This window comes from Talpa europaea, assembly GCF_964194135.1.
Source record: "Talpa europaea genome assembly, chromosome: 9".
Lineage (NCBI taxonomy): Eukaryota > Metazoa > Chordata > Mammalia > Eulipotyphla > Talpidae > Talpa > Talpa europaea.
In genome coordinates this window covers 53,766,967-53,782,757 of record NC_140076.1, presented here as the reverse complement: position 1 = coordinate 53,782,757, position 15,791 = coordinate 53,766,967, and the positions used below count along the sequence as shown (strand labels likewise).

The 15,791-nt window shown below is 35.4% G+C and overlaps 1 protein-coding gene across 3 annotated transcripts in view; it reads left to right on the top strand.

Moving 5' to 3' along the window:
* Positions 1-15,791, top strand: part of LRRC7 (leucine rich repeat containing 7) — a gene marked incomplete at both ends in the record, with an annotated part of 319,842 nt that overhangs the window by 244,556 nt on the left and 59,495 nt on the right. For 2 of the 3 annotated variants that reach the window (XM_084242632.1, XM_084242631.1), the window contains 3 exons: positions 975-1,086; positions 1,304-1,484; positions 2,999-4,679. In XM_084242632.1, coding sequence (XP_084098758.1) covers positions 975-1,086; positions 1,304-1,484; positions 2,999-4,679 — 1,974 coding nt within the window. Of the gene's footprint in view, positions 1-974; positions 1,087-1,303; positions 1,485-2,998; positions 4,680-8,360; positions 8,502-15,791 lie in introns of all 3 variants that reach the window. The other variant, XM_084242630.1, reaches the window with a different exon arrangement.

Genomic DNA, 15,791 nt, shown 5'->3' with positions numbered 1-15,791 from the left:
GAAGCTTAAAATTAATGTTTTTATGTATTCATTTACAACATAAAGTTATATACTTGTACCAGTGTTGTTCATTTCACTCAATGAATGAATTTGGAATGAAGATTTGGCATGGTAAATTGATTAATGATGAGAAAATTGTAAACCTTAGTAAGAAAGTGTGATAGATCTAAAGAAATTGAGACACTCACTTGGCAAACAGGATTTAAGAGTAAGATAGGCAATAAAAGTAGACTTAAAAACCCCAATTGTGCAGTAATATGGTGAAGTATTGAAAATAATCTAATTGGTCAGTAACATATTTTCCTTTTACACCTCTTTTTTCCCCTTTCAGTAATAGTTTATTGATATACAATTTGTATCCCATACATTTTATCCACTTAAAGTATACAATTCATTGGTTCTCAGTATAGCTACAGAGTTGTGTAACCATAGCCACTAATTCCAGAATGTTTTCATCCACAACAGAAACTTCTCTGGCCCCATGGAACCACAGATACATAATCGCACACCACCTAATATATCTATCAATGATGACTTTTACAACTCTTAGGAGAGTTCACCCATTAGAAGGCTTACATGTGTATCTATCATACATATGTATTTTATTACTCATATATGACATCATATTTAATCCTTTGTTATAATTAGTTATAGCTTATCACCCCAACTAGACCATAAATTCCTCAAGGACATGGGTGATATTTTGTCTTCTTTGGAACCTCTACAGTTTTTTGCACAGTGCCAGGCATATAAAACACATTCCAAAAACATCTGATTAATAAATAGATTTATTTAGAGTTTTAAAATTTGAGTACTTATCTCAGAGATGCATATAATTCATTTCTCCAAGTGCTCCACTGTGAATTAAATTCAGAACTCCATCTTTAAATCTACACCAAATAAAGATATTGCCGTTTTGGTTAACCATTGTTTAAATGTTTATTTTCCTTGTCCTGTATTATTATATCTCTCAGGATTCTTTTGTTCATCCAGCTAATGAAATGAGGATTGGGGAACTTCACCCTTCATTAGCTGAGACCCCTCTGTACCCACCCAAACTTGTTCTGCTAGGGAAGGACAAAAAAGGTAACATTGTGAACCTGATGTGGAAAGTATGCCACAAATGCATGTGCATGATGAGTCACCCCTTGTAACTTATGATACACCTAATCTCTAGATATAGAAATATGTATTCTAACACTCATTTCTAGCATTTCAATATGCTCTCTGTTTTTCATACTTGCTTTTCTGGCTATAATTGTCATTGTTCATAGCATTATAATAATTTCCCTTTACATTTCAGAATCAACTGATGAGTCTGAAGTTGACAAAACTCACTGTCTGAATAACAGTGTTTCCTCAGGCACTTACTCAGACTACTCGCCCTCCCAGGCCTCGTCTGGATCCTCTAACACCCGGGTTAAAGTGGGGTCCTTGCAGCCAACAACTAAAGATGCAGTACATAATTCTTTGTGGGGTAACAGGTGTGTTTAGAATTCCCTATTTTCTGTTCCCAAATGCTTATTTTCAGCAACTTTTACAAAATGAAATCTTCTTAATTTGGGAATGGTTCGCAATGGTACGCAATGGTACGCACTTCTATGAGTGACATAGAAGACAGAAGGGACAGGTAAGCAAATGTAGTCCCCCTCGGATTTCTAAAAGTGGATGAATTCATTTTACATAGCAAAATCATTGTTTAAGGAAGTAGTCGTAGGAGAATAAGAGATTGAGATGATAGGACAAAACATTTTCCAATTATGAAATCAGAAGTTGTGTTTGCTCAACACTTATGAGGAATGTAGACATTTCACCATCCCAAATGGTGTTATGGATTACAGTAAAATGAAAGTAAAACATGTATGTGCTTCAAACAAAACAAATATTCAAAAAATTCTTCATTGCTGTCATCGTCATTTTCTCACCACCTGGAAAAATTAGAATGAAATAAAAAATTTTAACTTTTCCACAATGAATCTATATTATTTCTTTTTTACACAAAAAACAGAAGCCACAGAGTACAATGAAATGACCCTATGAAGTAGTATTTGACCAATTCTCATTCCTTCATTGCATGTAAATCATACGAGGCTACAAAAGAGCAAATAAAAACCACCATATGACATAAGTAGTCAATGACTTTAACCCTTATCTTATTGATAACATTACTACTGTTGGCACTTTTTTGGTAATAACTGTTTCTGCTCATTGATGCCTATAATAAGAATCTTAACTATTTAGTTTATAAATTCATTATTTGTGATGTAAGCTAAGATTAATTTAGGTATTTTTGGAAGATACCTTTTTAAATGTACTTTTTTCAATTAGCAAGAGCACTTAAAAATCTTTCATTACCAAAGATATATAACTCAGTATTATTAATGTGCAAATAGTTTACATAAACAATAAAGTTAGCATCTCTAGAGGTATTATGGTGACTGGTGTAAACATACCATTGACCAAAAGTCAAAATATAATAAAATTTACATTCTAGAAAAAGAGATGTGAATGTATTCCCTGTATAATTAATGTATTCCCTGTATAATATCTTTAGCAACTGGCATTCAAATAAATGTTATTTGAAGATGACCAGGTTCATTAGCATACCAAGCATGAGTAAGATATGAGTAAGATACTCTTAATCAATTGATGGGAAATTCCAGGGATGGGGACCAGAAATCAGCCAGATTTCAGGATCATTACTGAGTAGATAGAATTTTTTCGTTCATCATGGTTCTTTTCAACAAATGTGAATTTAATACCTACAATGTGCCAACCATTATACTCGGCCTGAAGAGTAAAATTCTCCGCCCCCATGAGTTTACTTTTAAACAAAGGACACAAGACAATAAATGCAATAGGGTAAGTCAATTATGTAATATGTTAGAAGGTGATGCTCACTAGGGAAAGGATGGTTGCAGCCTTGCCTGCTTGTTCTCTTGCTGGCAGACCCAGCTCGTCCTTGTTTTCATATTTCTTCTCCCCATTGTGTTCACAGGATTGCACAATCTTACCCACAGCCTCTTGATTCAAAGCCATTACTCAGCCAGAGGGAGGCTGTTCCCCCAGGGAATCTGTCACAGCGTCCTGACCGGCTGCCAATGAGTGAAGCTTTCACTGACAACTGGACTGATGGCTCACATTATGATAACACAGGGTTTGTTGCAGAGGAAGCCACAGGCGAGAATGCCAACAGTAATCCTCTCTTAAGTTCAAAATCTAGAAGCACATCTTCTCATGGACGCAGGCCTTTGATTAGGCAGGACAGGATTGTTGGTGTTCCCCTGGAACTTGAGCAGTCAACCCATAGACACACACCAGAAACAGAAGTGCCTCCTTCCAATCCTTGGCAGAATTGGACCAGAACTCCTAGTCCTTTTGAAGACAGGACCGCTTTCCCTTCCAAATTGGAGACAACCCCAACCACCAGCCCTTTGCCTGAAAGGAAAGACCATATAAAAGAATCTGCTGACATACCTAGTCCTTTTTCTCCAGGAGTACCATGGGAGTATCACGATTCCAACCCCAACAGGAGTCTTAGTAATGTCTTTTCTCAAATCCACTGCCGCCCAGAATCTTCTAAAGGTGTTATTTCCATTAGCAAAAGCACAGAGAGGCTTTCCCCATTAATGAAAGATATCAAGTCCAATAAATTCAAAAAGTCACAGAGTATCGATGAGATTGACATTGGCACGTACAAGGTCTATAATATACCATTAGAAAACTATGCTACTGGGAGTGATCACTTAGGAAGCCATGAACGGCCAGATAAAATGTTGGGCCCAGAACATGGTATGTCCAGCATGTCTCGAAGCCAGTCAGTCCCGATGCTGGATGATGAGATGCTCACTTATGGCAGCAGTAAAGGGCCGCAGCAACAAAAGGCTTCCATGACCAAAAAAGTCTATCAATTTGACCAAAGCTTCAATCCCCAAGGAGCAGTGGAAGTGAAAGCTGAAAAGAGGATACCACCCCCTTTTCAACACAACTCTGAGTATGTGCAACAGGCCAGCAAAAACATCGCCAAGGATTTGGTTAGCCCGAGAGCTTACAGAGGATACCCACCAATGGAGCAAATGTTTTCTTTCTCTCAGCCATCTGTGAACGAGGATGCTGTGGTGAACGCCCAGTTTGCAACCCAAGGCGCCCGGGCAGGCTTCTTGAGAAGAGCCGACTCCCTGGCAAGCTCCACAGAAATGGCAATGTTTAGAAGGGTCAGTGAGCCTCATGAGCTGCCTCCGGGTGATAGGTACGGCCGGCCTCCGTATAGGGGCGGTCTGGATCGCCAAAGCAGCGTTTCAGTGACTGAGTCCCAGTTCCTGAAAAGGAATGGCAGGTATGAAGATGAACACCCTTCATATCAAGAAGTGAAAGCTCAGGCGGGAAGTTTTCCAGTTAAAAACCTTACCCAAAGGAGGCCATTGTCTGCAAGAAGCTACAGTACAGAGAGTTACGGTGCCTCCCAAACCAGACCAGTTTCAGCTAGGCCTACTATGGCAGCTCTTTTGGAAAAAATACCATCTGACTATAACTTGGGTAACTATGGTGACAAGCCATCAGATAACAGTGATATAAAGACGAGGCCTACTCCTGTGAAGGGAGAGGAGAGCTGTGGTAAAATGCCTGCAGACTGGAGACAACAGCTGCTTAGACATATAGAAGCTAGAAGGTTAGACAGGGTATGTTTGGCATTTCTCTGTAAGAATATCCCTCCTGCCTTTAGTTTTACTTTATTGGCATTTTTAAGCACATGTAGTGAAGCATGAACTACGTGAATGAATAGATGACCAGCATTTTATTTATCTTTCTATTGTGGGGAAATTGATCATAATAGTTTTTCGTAGATACGGTTTAATGGTCTTCCAGAGTTCATACCTCTAGGTGAATTATTTATCAAATCTAGCCTAAATATTGTTTGTTAGTAAGAAAGAATTCGAGTCTATTATACAGAATGGTGCTTCGATTGCTTCTAGCCATTAAGGCAAAATGCCTCTCCTAAGACACAAAACTGTTCTCTAGTGACCTAAGAGTATGGTTTTTATCGAATCCATAAAAAGTGAGTATTTTGTCCCTTTCTGCATGAACTCACTTATATTAAAGGCAGGCCTAATTTGTTTATAAAATTTGCATACAGTAACTGCTATGGGACTACTAAAGTTATTACTTCTAATGAGCAATAATCTTCCCAGCAAGAAACAAAAAATAAAATAAGCAGAGATTGAATACCCTTCTACACATTGTTTTATTTAATAAAAACTCTGTCACTTAAAATGCTGGGCTTTCTATAGAAAGAAATAAATCATACTACAGACAACAAAAAGAGATTATATGGAGACTACAAATGTACAAATTCGTGTGTATATATAGTGTAGCAAAAAAAGGAAATTAATCCCAATTCAGTTAAAAATTGAGTCACAATAAAGCATGGAATGCATAGTGATTCGGGAGAGGTAAAAAAACAAATGAACAGAAAACCTATACAAAGTCTAGAATTATTTTTTTGTTACCTGTTTATATCTAAGAGAAATCTGGTATTTCCTTTTCTAGAAATATGATCAATTGACCATCATCACTAAATATGCTCTGTGCCTTGGGTGTAGAGGGTGTGCTCTGCATTCACTTTAGAGTATTAAAGATTCTTTTTGTGAAAATGGGGCTTTTTGCTCTCATTTTCTAACATTAAATGTTCAGTGCAAATTGGGGCTGTAGGTAATAATATACCATTAGAATGTTTCAGTCAATAGTTTTACTGTTTTATTTAGTGTCCTGCTAAAAGCACAGGCCACTGTATTTATACATTTACTTAATATTGAATTTTGTATTTTCAGGTGTACCCTTTTTAAGTAATTATGTTGTTTGTAGGTCGTGTCTACATGACAAGAAAACAATTATTTTTAAGGAAAGAGTGAATTAATAATGTGGGTGTGGGTGATAGTTTCTCAATGTGGAAATTGGTTCTGCCTTGCAAAATATTTCATCAGAATGTCTGTTTCAAATAGGTATGCTCAGTCCCATTGAAGGGAGACTCATCAAAACCTCATGACTGGCTGTCAGTGGGAGACACCTGGTCAGTTGTCACCATGCCTTACCTCAAGTTACACCCTCCATGTAGACAGATAACTTGGAGGGCGAAAATATTTGGGGCCAAATAATACAGTACAGTTTGGGACTCTGGCCTCGTGTAGACACGACCATACGTAACAGGGTAAGATGAACTAGTCAAGAAAGGTTATAAGAAGCTTTTCGGAGCATATGTACAATGACTAGTAATTGGAGGCAGCAGAGAAGTGAGTGAAAACAAAGCATGAAAAAGAAAAGACAAAATTCTAAGCATTTGGTACCATTGTTTAATTACTGATAAAATGGTTCTTCTCCTGTGATCAGAGCTACTGAAAAATAAGTGGCTCCTCTAGTTGGACCAGAACTTGGAGAGAGGAAAATAGCACTGGGAGAGAAGGATTTGGATCAGCAGCAGTCTGAAAGCTCTGCCTGTCCCGAATTCTAGATCTCTAAAAGAAAACAGGTTTTTTCCATCGCTGCGGCAATACTGCCCTTCCTAATTAGTCCCCACACATCCCCTTTGTTTATAATTTTGTTTATAACTCCCTTGATCTGTCCTTCATTTTTCAGAGCAATTTTAATGTATATTCAAAAGTCTTCTCATTTAATTCCAAGAAATTAAAATACCTTAAACTATTGCTTGAAGCCATTGGATCCTGGAAGTTCTTCCTCTCCTTTTTTTCCCTCTCAATTGAGTCGCTCAGGCTGTACCTTACTTAAAACCTTCCAGCTACTTAAAATGAATACAGGGTACTGAAGTACAGACGTATTATGTAAAACTACCTTTGACATAGCTGTGCTACTTGACATTCTGTCCAAAATCAGACTGCACCAGAGACATGCTGCTGCTTCCTTCCCAGTGAAACTTAGTTGAGCCATTTGAATCCTAGAAATCAAATAGTTACACCAGAAACTGTAAGATCATTGTTGATTCCTCAAAAATGAGACATGCTTGGAGGCTTGGACATTATTTAAGTTCAACAGCCAACATAATGTTGGAAAGAGATCTTGCTCCTGTTGACCTTGAAAAGGCAGCTCTAAGTACTGTCCTTACAAAAAGGTGTTTGTTTTCTCCTTTTGTGTGATCACAAGGCTCTTGCTTCCACTTCAGAGCCCCACTGTGACTGAGAGAATTTAAGCCAGGAACCCATATTTCTGAGAAGTCAACTGTTCTATTGAAATGGAGAGATCACAGGATTGGAGTAATATGAAACCTTAAGGAATCTTTCAAGTGCTAGATTGAAAGTTTCAGTGTCCTTTTCAACTTTGGCATGGTGACAATGAAAAATCTCTGGATGAAATAATCAGGGATCCATCATAACTCTAATTGATAGACAAGTACACCATCAGGAATATAATCATCTTTCACTGTAATTTAGTGAAACTTTGATGTTAAAAATCACTACTTTGCAAGTAATGCCCTCAGAATAGAACAGTTGCCTGTTGTTAATGTTCATAATTCAGTTTTTTAAAGTAAGTTAACTTCTGTAGATTAGTATTATATGCAGATTATGCTGATAATAAGAGTCTAAATAAGAGAATTAAAGGGGCCAAATGCTATCAAGTAGTATATTTCCGTGATAGTTGGAAAGTGAAGAAATGTATTGATGAAAATTATTTGATGACAGAACATCCAAAATGTCTTAATTTTTAAATGAAGCTCTCTAGGAAAAAAGTATCTACCAGATATCTGTAATAATTTTAGAAGCACCATGATGTAAATATCACCAGGGTGTTCTTTAGTTATTTAGGTATAATAGATCAATAGCATTAGTTTTCACATCAAAATTCCTTTAGTCTCACTATGAATTTATCCAGTTTAAAATGCAGTTTTTCAGAAACAAAAAACTAAAGTATTTTATCTACATACAACATATCTGATTGATTCAACTAAATTAATAAGTTCAATCAGTCAGATTGAATGATTTTTTTTTGATCAGCTCTTTTTCTGAGTTGTCATTATGGCCATAGACTGAGACAACCACAGATGACCAACATTTGTCCCAAGTCACTACGATCATGATATATGAGATAAGTTTTATGCCTGTGAGTTAGCAGCAAATATAAAACGAAGTATCTTCTTTGCTTTTTGTCTTTTCTGTAGTTTTCGATGGTACTCATTATGTGCATAACTAACACTGTTGACTGTATGCTTCTGTCTGATCAAGTGCATGTTTAAAAAAGAAAGTTACTGTTTGCCTGCTTAAAGTTAAATGTTATAAATTTAAACATGTTCATGTAATAATCAGTTTGTTGAGCATGTGTTCATACCCTGTCACATGATTATCTCCTCTACTCAGAATGCTGCTTACAAACACAACACAGTTAACCTTGGCATGCTGCCCTATGGAGGTATTTCAGCAATGCATGCAGGCAGAAGCATGACTTTAAACTTGCAGACTAAGTCTAAATTTGATCTACAAGAACTACCTCTTCAGAAAGTAAGTATGGACTGCCCTACATGTGTCAGCATACCAAAGCCAATTAATGTTGTTTGTTCACCTAATGTGTTTAGGCTGTACATATAACCCCGCTTATAGACTCTTGTGAGTCCAAAAAGCACAAGGGCAGATAATGTAGAGCCCAAACTCTTAGCTGCTAACTGAATATTTGTAGCTATACTGATTGTCAGATTTCTGCTTAACAGCTTTGCTTTTTGGATTGAGCAGATACATGGTTTTTGTTTTGCTTTAAGGATCATTTTTCTTATCAGTTTTGTTTTTTCTTTCATCCTTCATTTTACTTTCCTATGTATATTTTTTTTTAACATTTTTGGAGATAGCCTTATCTTCTCTTGCTGATGATGCAGTTGAAGGACAGAGCTGGAAATTATTATTGGATTTTAATTGATTCCTTCTAAAAGACCTAAGAGTCCTAAATTAGAATGGAAATTAAGTGCCTGGAACTTCTAAATTTTTCTTCAGCAAATTTTCTTTGTGTGAGATCTTACACAGAAATAAAACATAAGAAAACAAGTTTGTGACGTAGCTTGCAAATTGTTTCTCTTCACAAGCTAATGGAAAAGTGACAAGTTCACATGATTTTAAATGAAAATGTAGACTCATTTGAAAGAGAATATACTGTAAGATGAGACATTTCCATTATCAGAGGAACATTTCTACTTCTTTTATTAAGGGAAAACTGAGAATGCCTATTTTACCTGTTTGAGTTGATTAATGTCTTCTGTCTTGGTTACATTTCAATGCAGACTAATGACTCATTTTCACACAATATGTCACTATGACTATATAATTAATATAGTCATTAGTCTAGTAAGTTTATGTGAAAAGGCAATGCAAAATAGGGATAAGGGAATAGCCATAGCTTCCAAATACTCCTCTCAATAAAATTAATGAACGTATGGAACAAATTCCCATCCCAGCAAAGTGAAGATCATAAGACCTCAAATTCATGTTTTACTGCTAAATTAGTTGCAATAACAATCCCTGAGTCTGGATAGTTTGCTTCCTATGTGAGTAGAGCAATAAAATCAAAGAATATTTATAATAGCTTTTACATCACTCACAATCACTTTTTAAAAACTAAAGTAAGAACTTGCATATTGTTTTTCTTTGATTTATTTATTTTTTTAATCATTTATTCATACAAGAACTGGTGTGTAGGCCAGAGGTACCGGGGATGAGAGCATTCACCAGAGACGGGAGCAAAACAGACAGATCTACTGAAATACACTGCTGAGGGGTGCAGTGGGCGAGACAGGAGAGGCCTGTTGCGCCATGTGGGTTAGCTCCCTGACCAAGTGCTAACTTGTGCCTCAGTGGCTGGTGATAGCTTGATAGCACTGAGACTTTAACCCCTGTGCCACTAGGGAGGCCCTAAATGTTGTTTTGCATGTCCTCAGTCTAGTGTTGTAAGACCCAGTGAAGTGTGGGTAATTTTCTCTCCATGGAGAAAAACAAGACTTTGATTTGTAGTATTGGCTAATGTTACTGAAATAAACACTCCCTCTATGGGCAATTTCAAGGTACTGATTTAATATCCCTGAACTAGGAGTTAGGACTTGAATGCAAGTTGGCTCCAGCATGCTGGTATCAGCAGGACCCCCTTCACTGGAGACTCCACTATAAGGGAAACTATTTTTCATATCCTCTCAGATGCCAAGAGCTCACATCCTTACACTACAAAAACAATTTCCAAAAAGGAAATTTATTTGCGCTAAAGCAATACATGAGATATTGCAACTTAAATAAGCACCTTAACTAAAGTATTTGGCCAATTAATTAGAAATCAAGCCCTTATGTTAAAATGGAATTTCAAAATGCAGTGAGGAGATCCGAGAGATTTTGGTATAAAAGAAGTTAGTGATCTCTGTGTAATGGAAGCTATAGTTTAAAATCCCTAAAATTCTATAATATGAAGTCTTTTATTTTGCCTAAATTTTAGCAGTATTTATACCTCAATGTTGAGACTAATATAGATCTATTCAGTCTAGAAAAGGGTGTTTCTCAATGTCTAAATTATGCACGAGGTATAAATTTATGTACCTTTATTGTCATGTTGAATTTCTGATGTTGTTTGGGATACCCTTGAGAATGGGTTCATCAATAGCTATTCTAGCCCTAAGAAATATTGCAGTTATAATATTAGAAGACTTTTTAGCCTTCCTCTATTGGGCACAGAGATAATCTAGAGAAATTCTCCCTGGAAGCTTCATAAAATTGCAAACCAAAAATAATTCATGCATGAAAAACTTCATCTCATAATGGAGTTTTACCTTATGGAAATAAGGAATTATCCTTATTTGCTTATTATCCATACCAAAAAAAAAAAAAAAGGGAGAAAAGGCAAGACATAGAAAAATAACACAGACAAGACAACTTCTCCATTACCCCCCAAGAAGATTTTATGACCTACAGTGATCAGTTTAAGAGTATAAATTTTACCAATATAGGCTTCTGGGACAACTTGGCTAGCCTGCCACCATTAAGGAAGCCTTATCAGGTGGGGGGTATTGAGTGCTTAATCAGATGAAAGAATACTGTGGCTTCCACTTCCTCCCTTGGACTCCAGCCGAGGTCTCTGTTCTATCACCTCAGTGCCCAGATACATCTCTTCTGCAGAACTTTAATTTGAAAATTTGTTTGGGTTTTCTGCCAAGTTTTAGAGTCAACCTCCCTTGAGATGCAGCCTCTCAGATTATTCCTATCTGGACTCCACTGACCCTTGCTAACTGGTCCCATACGTGGGGTTCTGTTTCCCTAAAGCCTTCTCACCAGGAGAAGACAAAAATAATCTTCCTTTGATTTAAAAAATTATAAAAAACCTATTAGAGCACTTTTGTCTTGCTACTTAAAATAATAAAATTGTTGTTTAAGATTTCTTTGCAGTCCCACTAGGCTTGCCAACCATGAGTTATGCTGGATTGGAGTAAGAGCAATGGGCAAACATTTTCAGTGGACAAAACTGTTGACAATGTGTTCATTGGCAGGGAAATCCTGAAGTTGTGTTTTTCGTCATAAAATTTCTCAATGATATTGGCTATTTCTAGTTAGGTGCTGTGGAAAATGGTTCTGGGGTGTCCTAGAAAACAACAAATGAAGTCTCCTAAGGAATCTAAATAAACGTTTTCACATACTGCAAGTTAAGAACTGGGAAGGGAGTTGCAACATAGTTCTGTACAGGTGGTGCCCTCCCTAGGATCAGGCAGGAGCTAAAATTCAGATTTTTCCCCACACTCACCTCTTGTAAATAGGAGAAAGGAACACCTTTTTGTATGCTTTTCTGTTGTAAATTGTCTTTTTTTGTTACACTGCAGCCAAAGAGGATGGTTTTTGTGTGTGATTCCTACTTCCCCCCTCTCCATTTTTGAAATTGACAGAAAGCACTGTTTGTGCTGAGTTTCTAACTTGGCATATTTTGGGGGTTTTGTTTTTTTTAGATAGCCAAACATATCCAGTTTTTTTTTTCAATTTCATTTTAAATGAGCTTGCTATAAACTCATTAAAGGATACAACTACTTGTGAATGAAGCTTAAAGAACTCTGCACTTGATAAAGCATTTAACACTAAATTTTATGTGAATGAAAAGTAAAAAGTCCCCCAGATTTTATAATGTATTTTGGATATTGCTGATTTTTTCATATTTATTATATCCCAGATTTAGTCTTAAACATTTTTCAAGGAGTAAAAGTTAAATATAGGCTTTCCATAGTATAAACAGAAATTACATTTTCTGTGGTAATTTTATGGAACCTCTTAATGTATTAACAGATATTAATAAATAAAGGAAAATTAGTTTAATTTCTTTTTGTTTTCATTTTTTGATGTCTATTCTAATTTCTTAAAATATAGCATTTAAAAACCAAGACATGTAAGACATATAAATCAGCTACTAAATTATAAAATTATTCATTTTCAATTTAATTTCTTTATTTATTTATTTACTTCATTCCTTCTTCATCTTTTGTGTACTGCCTCTCCAAAAAGCATTTCAGGCAAATTTCTGATGTTATTAATAGTTCCATGTGCTTCTTTGGATGTGCTCTGTTGTAACTGAGCTTAGCTATTGTCTTGAAATTTTATGTTATCAGAGAGAAATATAATATCGTAAAATGTCAGTTTAAGCTACCAATTTTATTATCCAGATTAATAGTAGAATAAATAGATATTTTGATAAAAAGGAATAAAGACTAGAATTTATTGAGAATGTACTATGTACCTGGTACGATGAGGTACTATAAATATGTGTTTTTGTATGACTCTCACAAAAACCCTCTCCATTGTAGAGAGGAGGAAGCTGAGACTCATATGTTAAGCACAGGAATTCACCTATATTTTTACTGTTTCACTATTGTAATCCCTGCACCTAGCACAATAGGAGGTAGAATTTGAAACTGACTCTGCTTGGAAACCAAGTGCCTACTGTCTCTACTCTATGATGATGCCTTTTCAAATATTTATCAAACCTTACATTTTCATAGACACTAACTCGTAATAGTTGATAAAGCCCTTTCATGAACCTTATTATCTCATCTCATCTTCACAACTATCCAGAAAAATAGATATTATGGGGTTAAAAAAAGAATGCATAGGCAGAAAATGTTAACTAATTCATTCTCTATGTACAGTGTTCTTCTAGTTAGCTGAGCTTAATAAATGCAAATGCTCATAGTTACCTTATGCTCTTCGAGATCTACTTGCATTTCCTAAGCTTGCAATATCAACAAGAATTATGTTTGGTAGAAGTAAAAGGCCAAAGATTGTGAACTTAAGAAAATCATAAGTTAATCTTCCATGATCCTGCAGCCCCTCACACAAGCAGAGCTCGGGAAGAAATCATTGACTTTTTCTTACTCCTGCAGGTGACTGGCTGCCAATATAGTAGTGTGGTCTCCTCTCTCCACAAGAGAAATTGATAATTTGTTTCTTGTTCTTTTTTTAGCTTCTACCAACATATTAAATCATAGCACCTACTGCATATTTACTTATTGAAATAGAATTATGCAAATTAATTATAATTTCAGGGGAAAGGAAGCTAAGGTGTAGAAATAGATATTAAATAACCTTTTCATGTAATTTTTCATAGATGACCTCATAGCTACGTTATTAGTTAATATCCCACCTTTTCCATGAATTACAGAAATTTAGATAGCAATATTTGCATCTAAATTCTATTTAAAATTCTACTGTCTTTTCTTGTTGGATCTATGCAGATGATTCAGGATCAAGTAGTAGCAACATTTGGTATGCATTTATTTGTTCTAGTTTCAAGGATTTCTTTCTAATGCCATTTTTTCCTGCTGAGAGCAAAGCAAGATTTATGCAGGACTGTGGGGCATCTTATACCTATGGTTTCTCTTGATTTTGCTGCACTTGTTATTGGCTTCATGTCCCTCAAAAAAGAGTCACTTACTTTTCTATTATATGTATATTAAAAACACACTCACACACAACAATGTCAGCCTATAAATCCTCATAGACAATGGCCAAAAATACCAAAATAATTATATTGGTACTCATAAATGTGCTTCCTCACTATTATGATGACAGATTGATAATAAAATCAACTGGATATTTTATCATCACCTTCAGATTGGATCCTATGAAATCAAAATAAGTTAGATCCAAATCTGGCATTTGTAATGCCTTTGTAATGCCTACTTTTTTTAAAGACATGCAGAAAAAGAGTATAACAATAATTTTACCGGAAATATTTTGAGGAAAATAGTTTTTAAGTCATTTTTTTTAATCCATGGTAATGTTCTTTGTAAGCTATATGCCAATTATTAAGCAGAATAGACCCTTGAACTCTTAAATGATACATCCAAGACCTTTGCAAAGTGCTAAATTCTAACGCCATTGTCATATAATTACTCCAGCAATAAGCAGTAAGTATAATTTCCCAATCATTCGGAGCACCCAACAATTAGCAGACAGGAACAAAGATACTGCATCAGCTAAGCTCAGTTACACATATATACGAATCCTCGTATATGTGTGCCTACACATATACTCACATATGGACATACATATATACACATGCATGCCCACACCCATCTACATGTGCGTATATACACAATATATGTATATATAGACGCATAGATGCACATTTATGTCTCAAAAATATTAGAAACTATTTCTCCCAAAAGGCATCTGTGATCATTCACAGTAATCAAAATCAAAATGTTAAATGTACAAATTTACACAATCATCTTTGGGACTAGCATCTGTTCAACAATATTTCTACCAACATTACTGCATTTCTTAAATATAACTTCTGATTTTTCATTAAATTACTCCATTTTCTGTGTTTTGTAAAATATTGGAGATCTGTAGAATTTAGCTAAGAAATAGTACATTGTGATAATTTTCCATGTTTTTTACCTTTAGTTAGTTAAATATGGTAGGGGAAAGAAGACTTATTCTTAGTCTTTTAAAGTATCTGAGGAAAATATCTAGAATGTGGTACTAGAAATAACTGAATGAATAACTGACTTTCATTTTGATTATTTCCTCAAATAATGAATTTCAACAGCAATAGCTTATTACTTTCTTTTGCATTTTCTATTAGCTTCTTTTAACTTTTTAAGGAATTTTAATAGCTAAATAACTGTATTTATATACAGTTCAGCAATATTTTATCAGAAGTACAATTTTTTGCATATAGCTATACTCTTTTTCGTAAAGAAATTGAACCTACTAAGTGAATCTCTTTCAGTTCCTGACCCCCCAAACATTAATAAACTGTTTTACATGGCCTTTCTTTTCCCTCAAATTTCAGTCACCCCAAGGGTGTTTCACTAAAGAAAAACAAAAAGACCAGAGTATTCTTGAAATTAATAAATGAAATGGCTTTTCAGGAAATTCCTTTAATTTTGCTTGCCTAGTGAAAGTATTTTTTTCATGTGTCTGCATTTTTATGTTCTCCTTGGCTCCTATAATATACCTGTTAATTCCAATTTTAAAAACAGAGTATAATTTCTAAACTAGTGGAAGATCTATGCCACCATTATATTAAGATTTTGTCTAATGGGTTTTAGCCTTTTTTTAAATGCCAAAAAGAATTTTGCAATCTAAATTATTCTCTGTAACTATGAATCAGATCTGGGCAACTGAAGTGAGCTTAGTAGAGGAAATAGAGATGGATATGGAGACAAGACGAGGAAAAAGGATGTATGTGGTGAACTCTGGTCACTTATCAAAAATTTGTGTTGCACAGACCTAGCCAGATAAATATATTAATATTTAGTACCCCACTTAACTAGCAAAGAA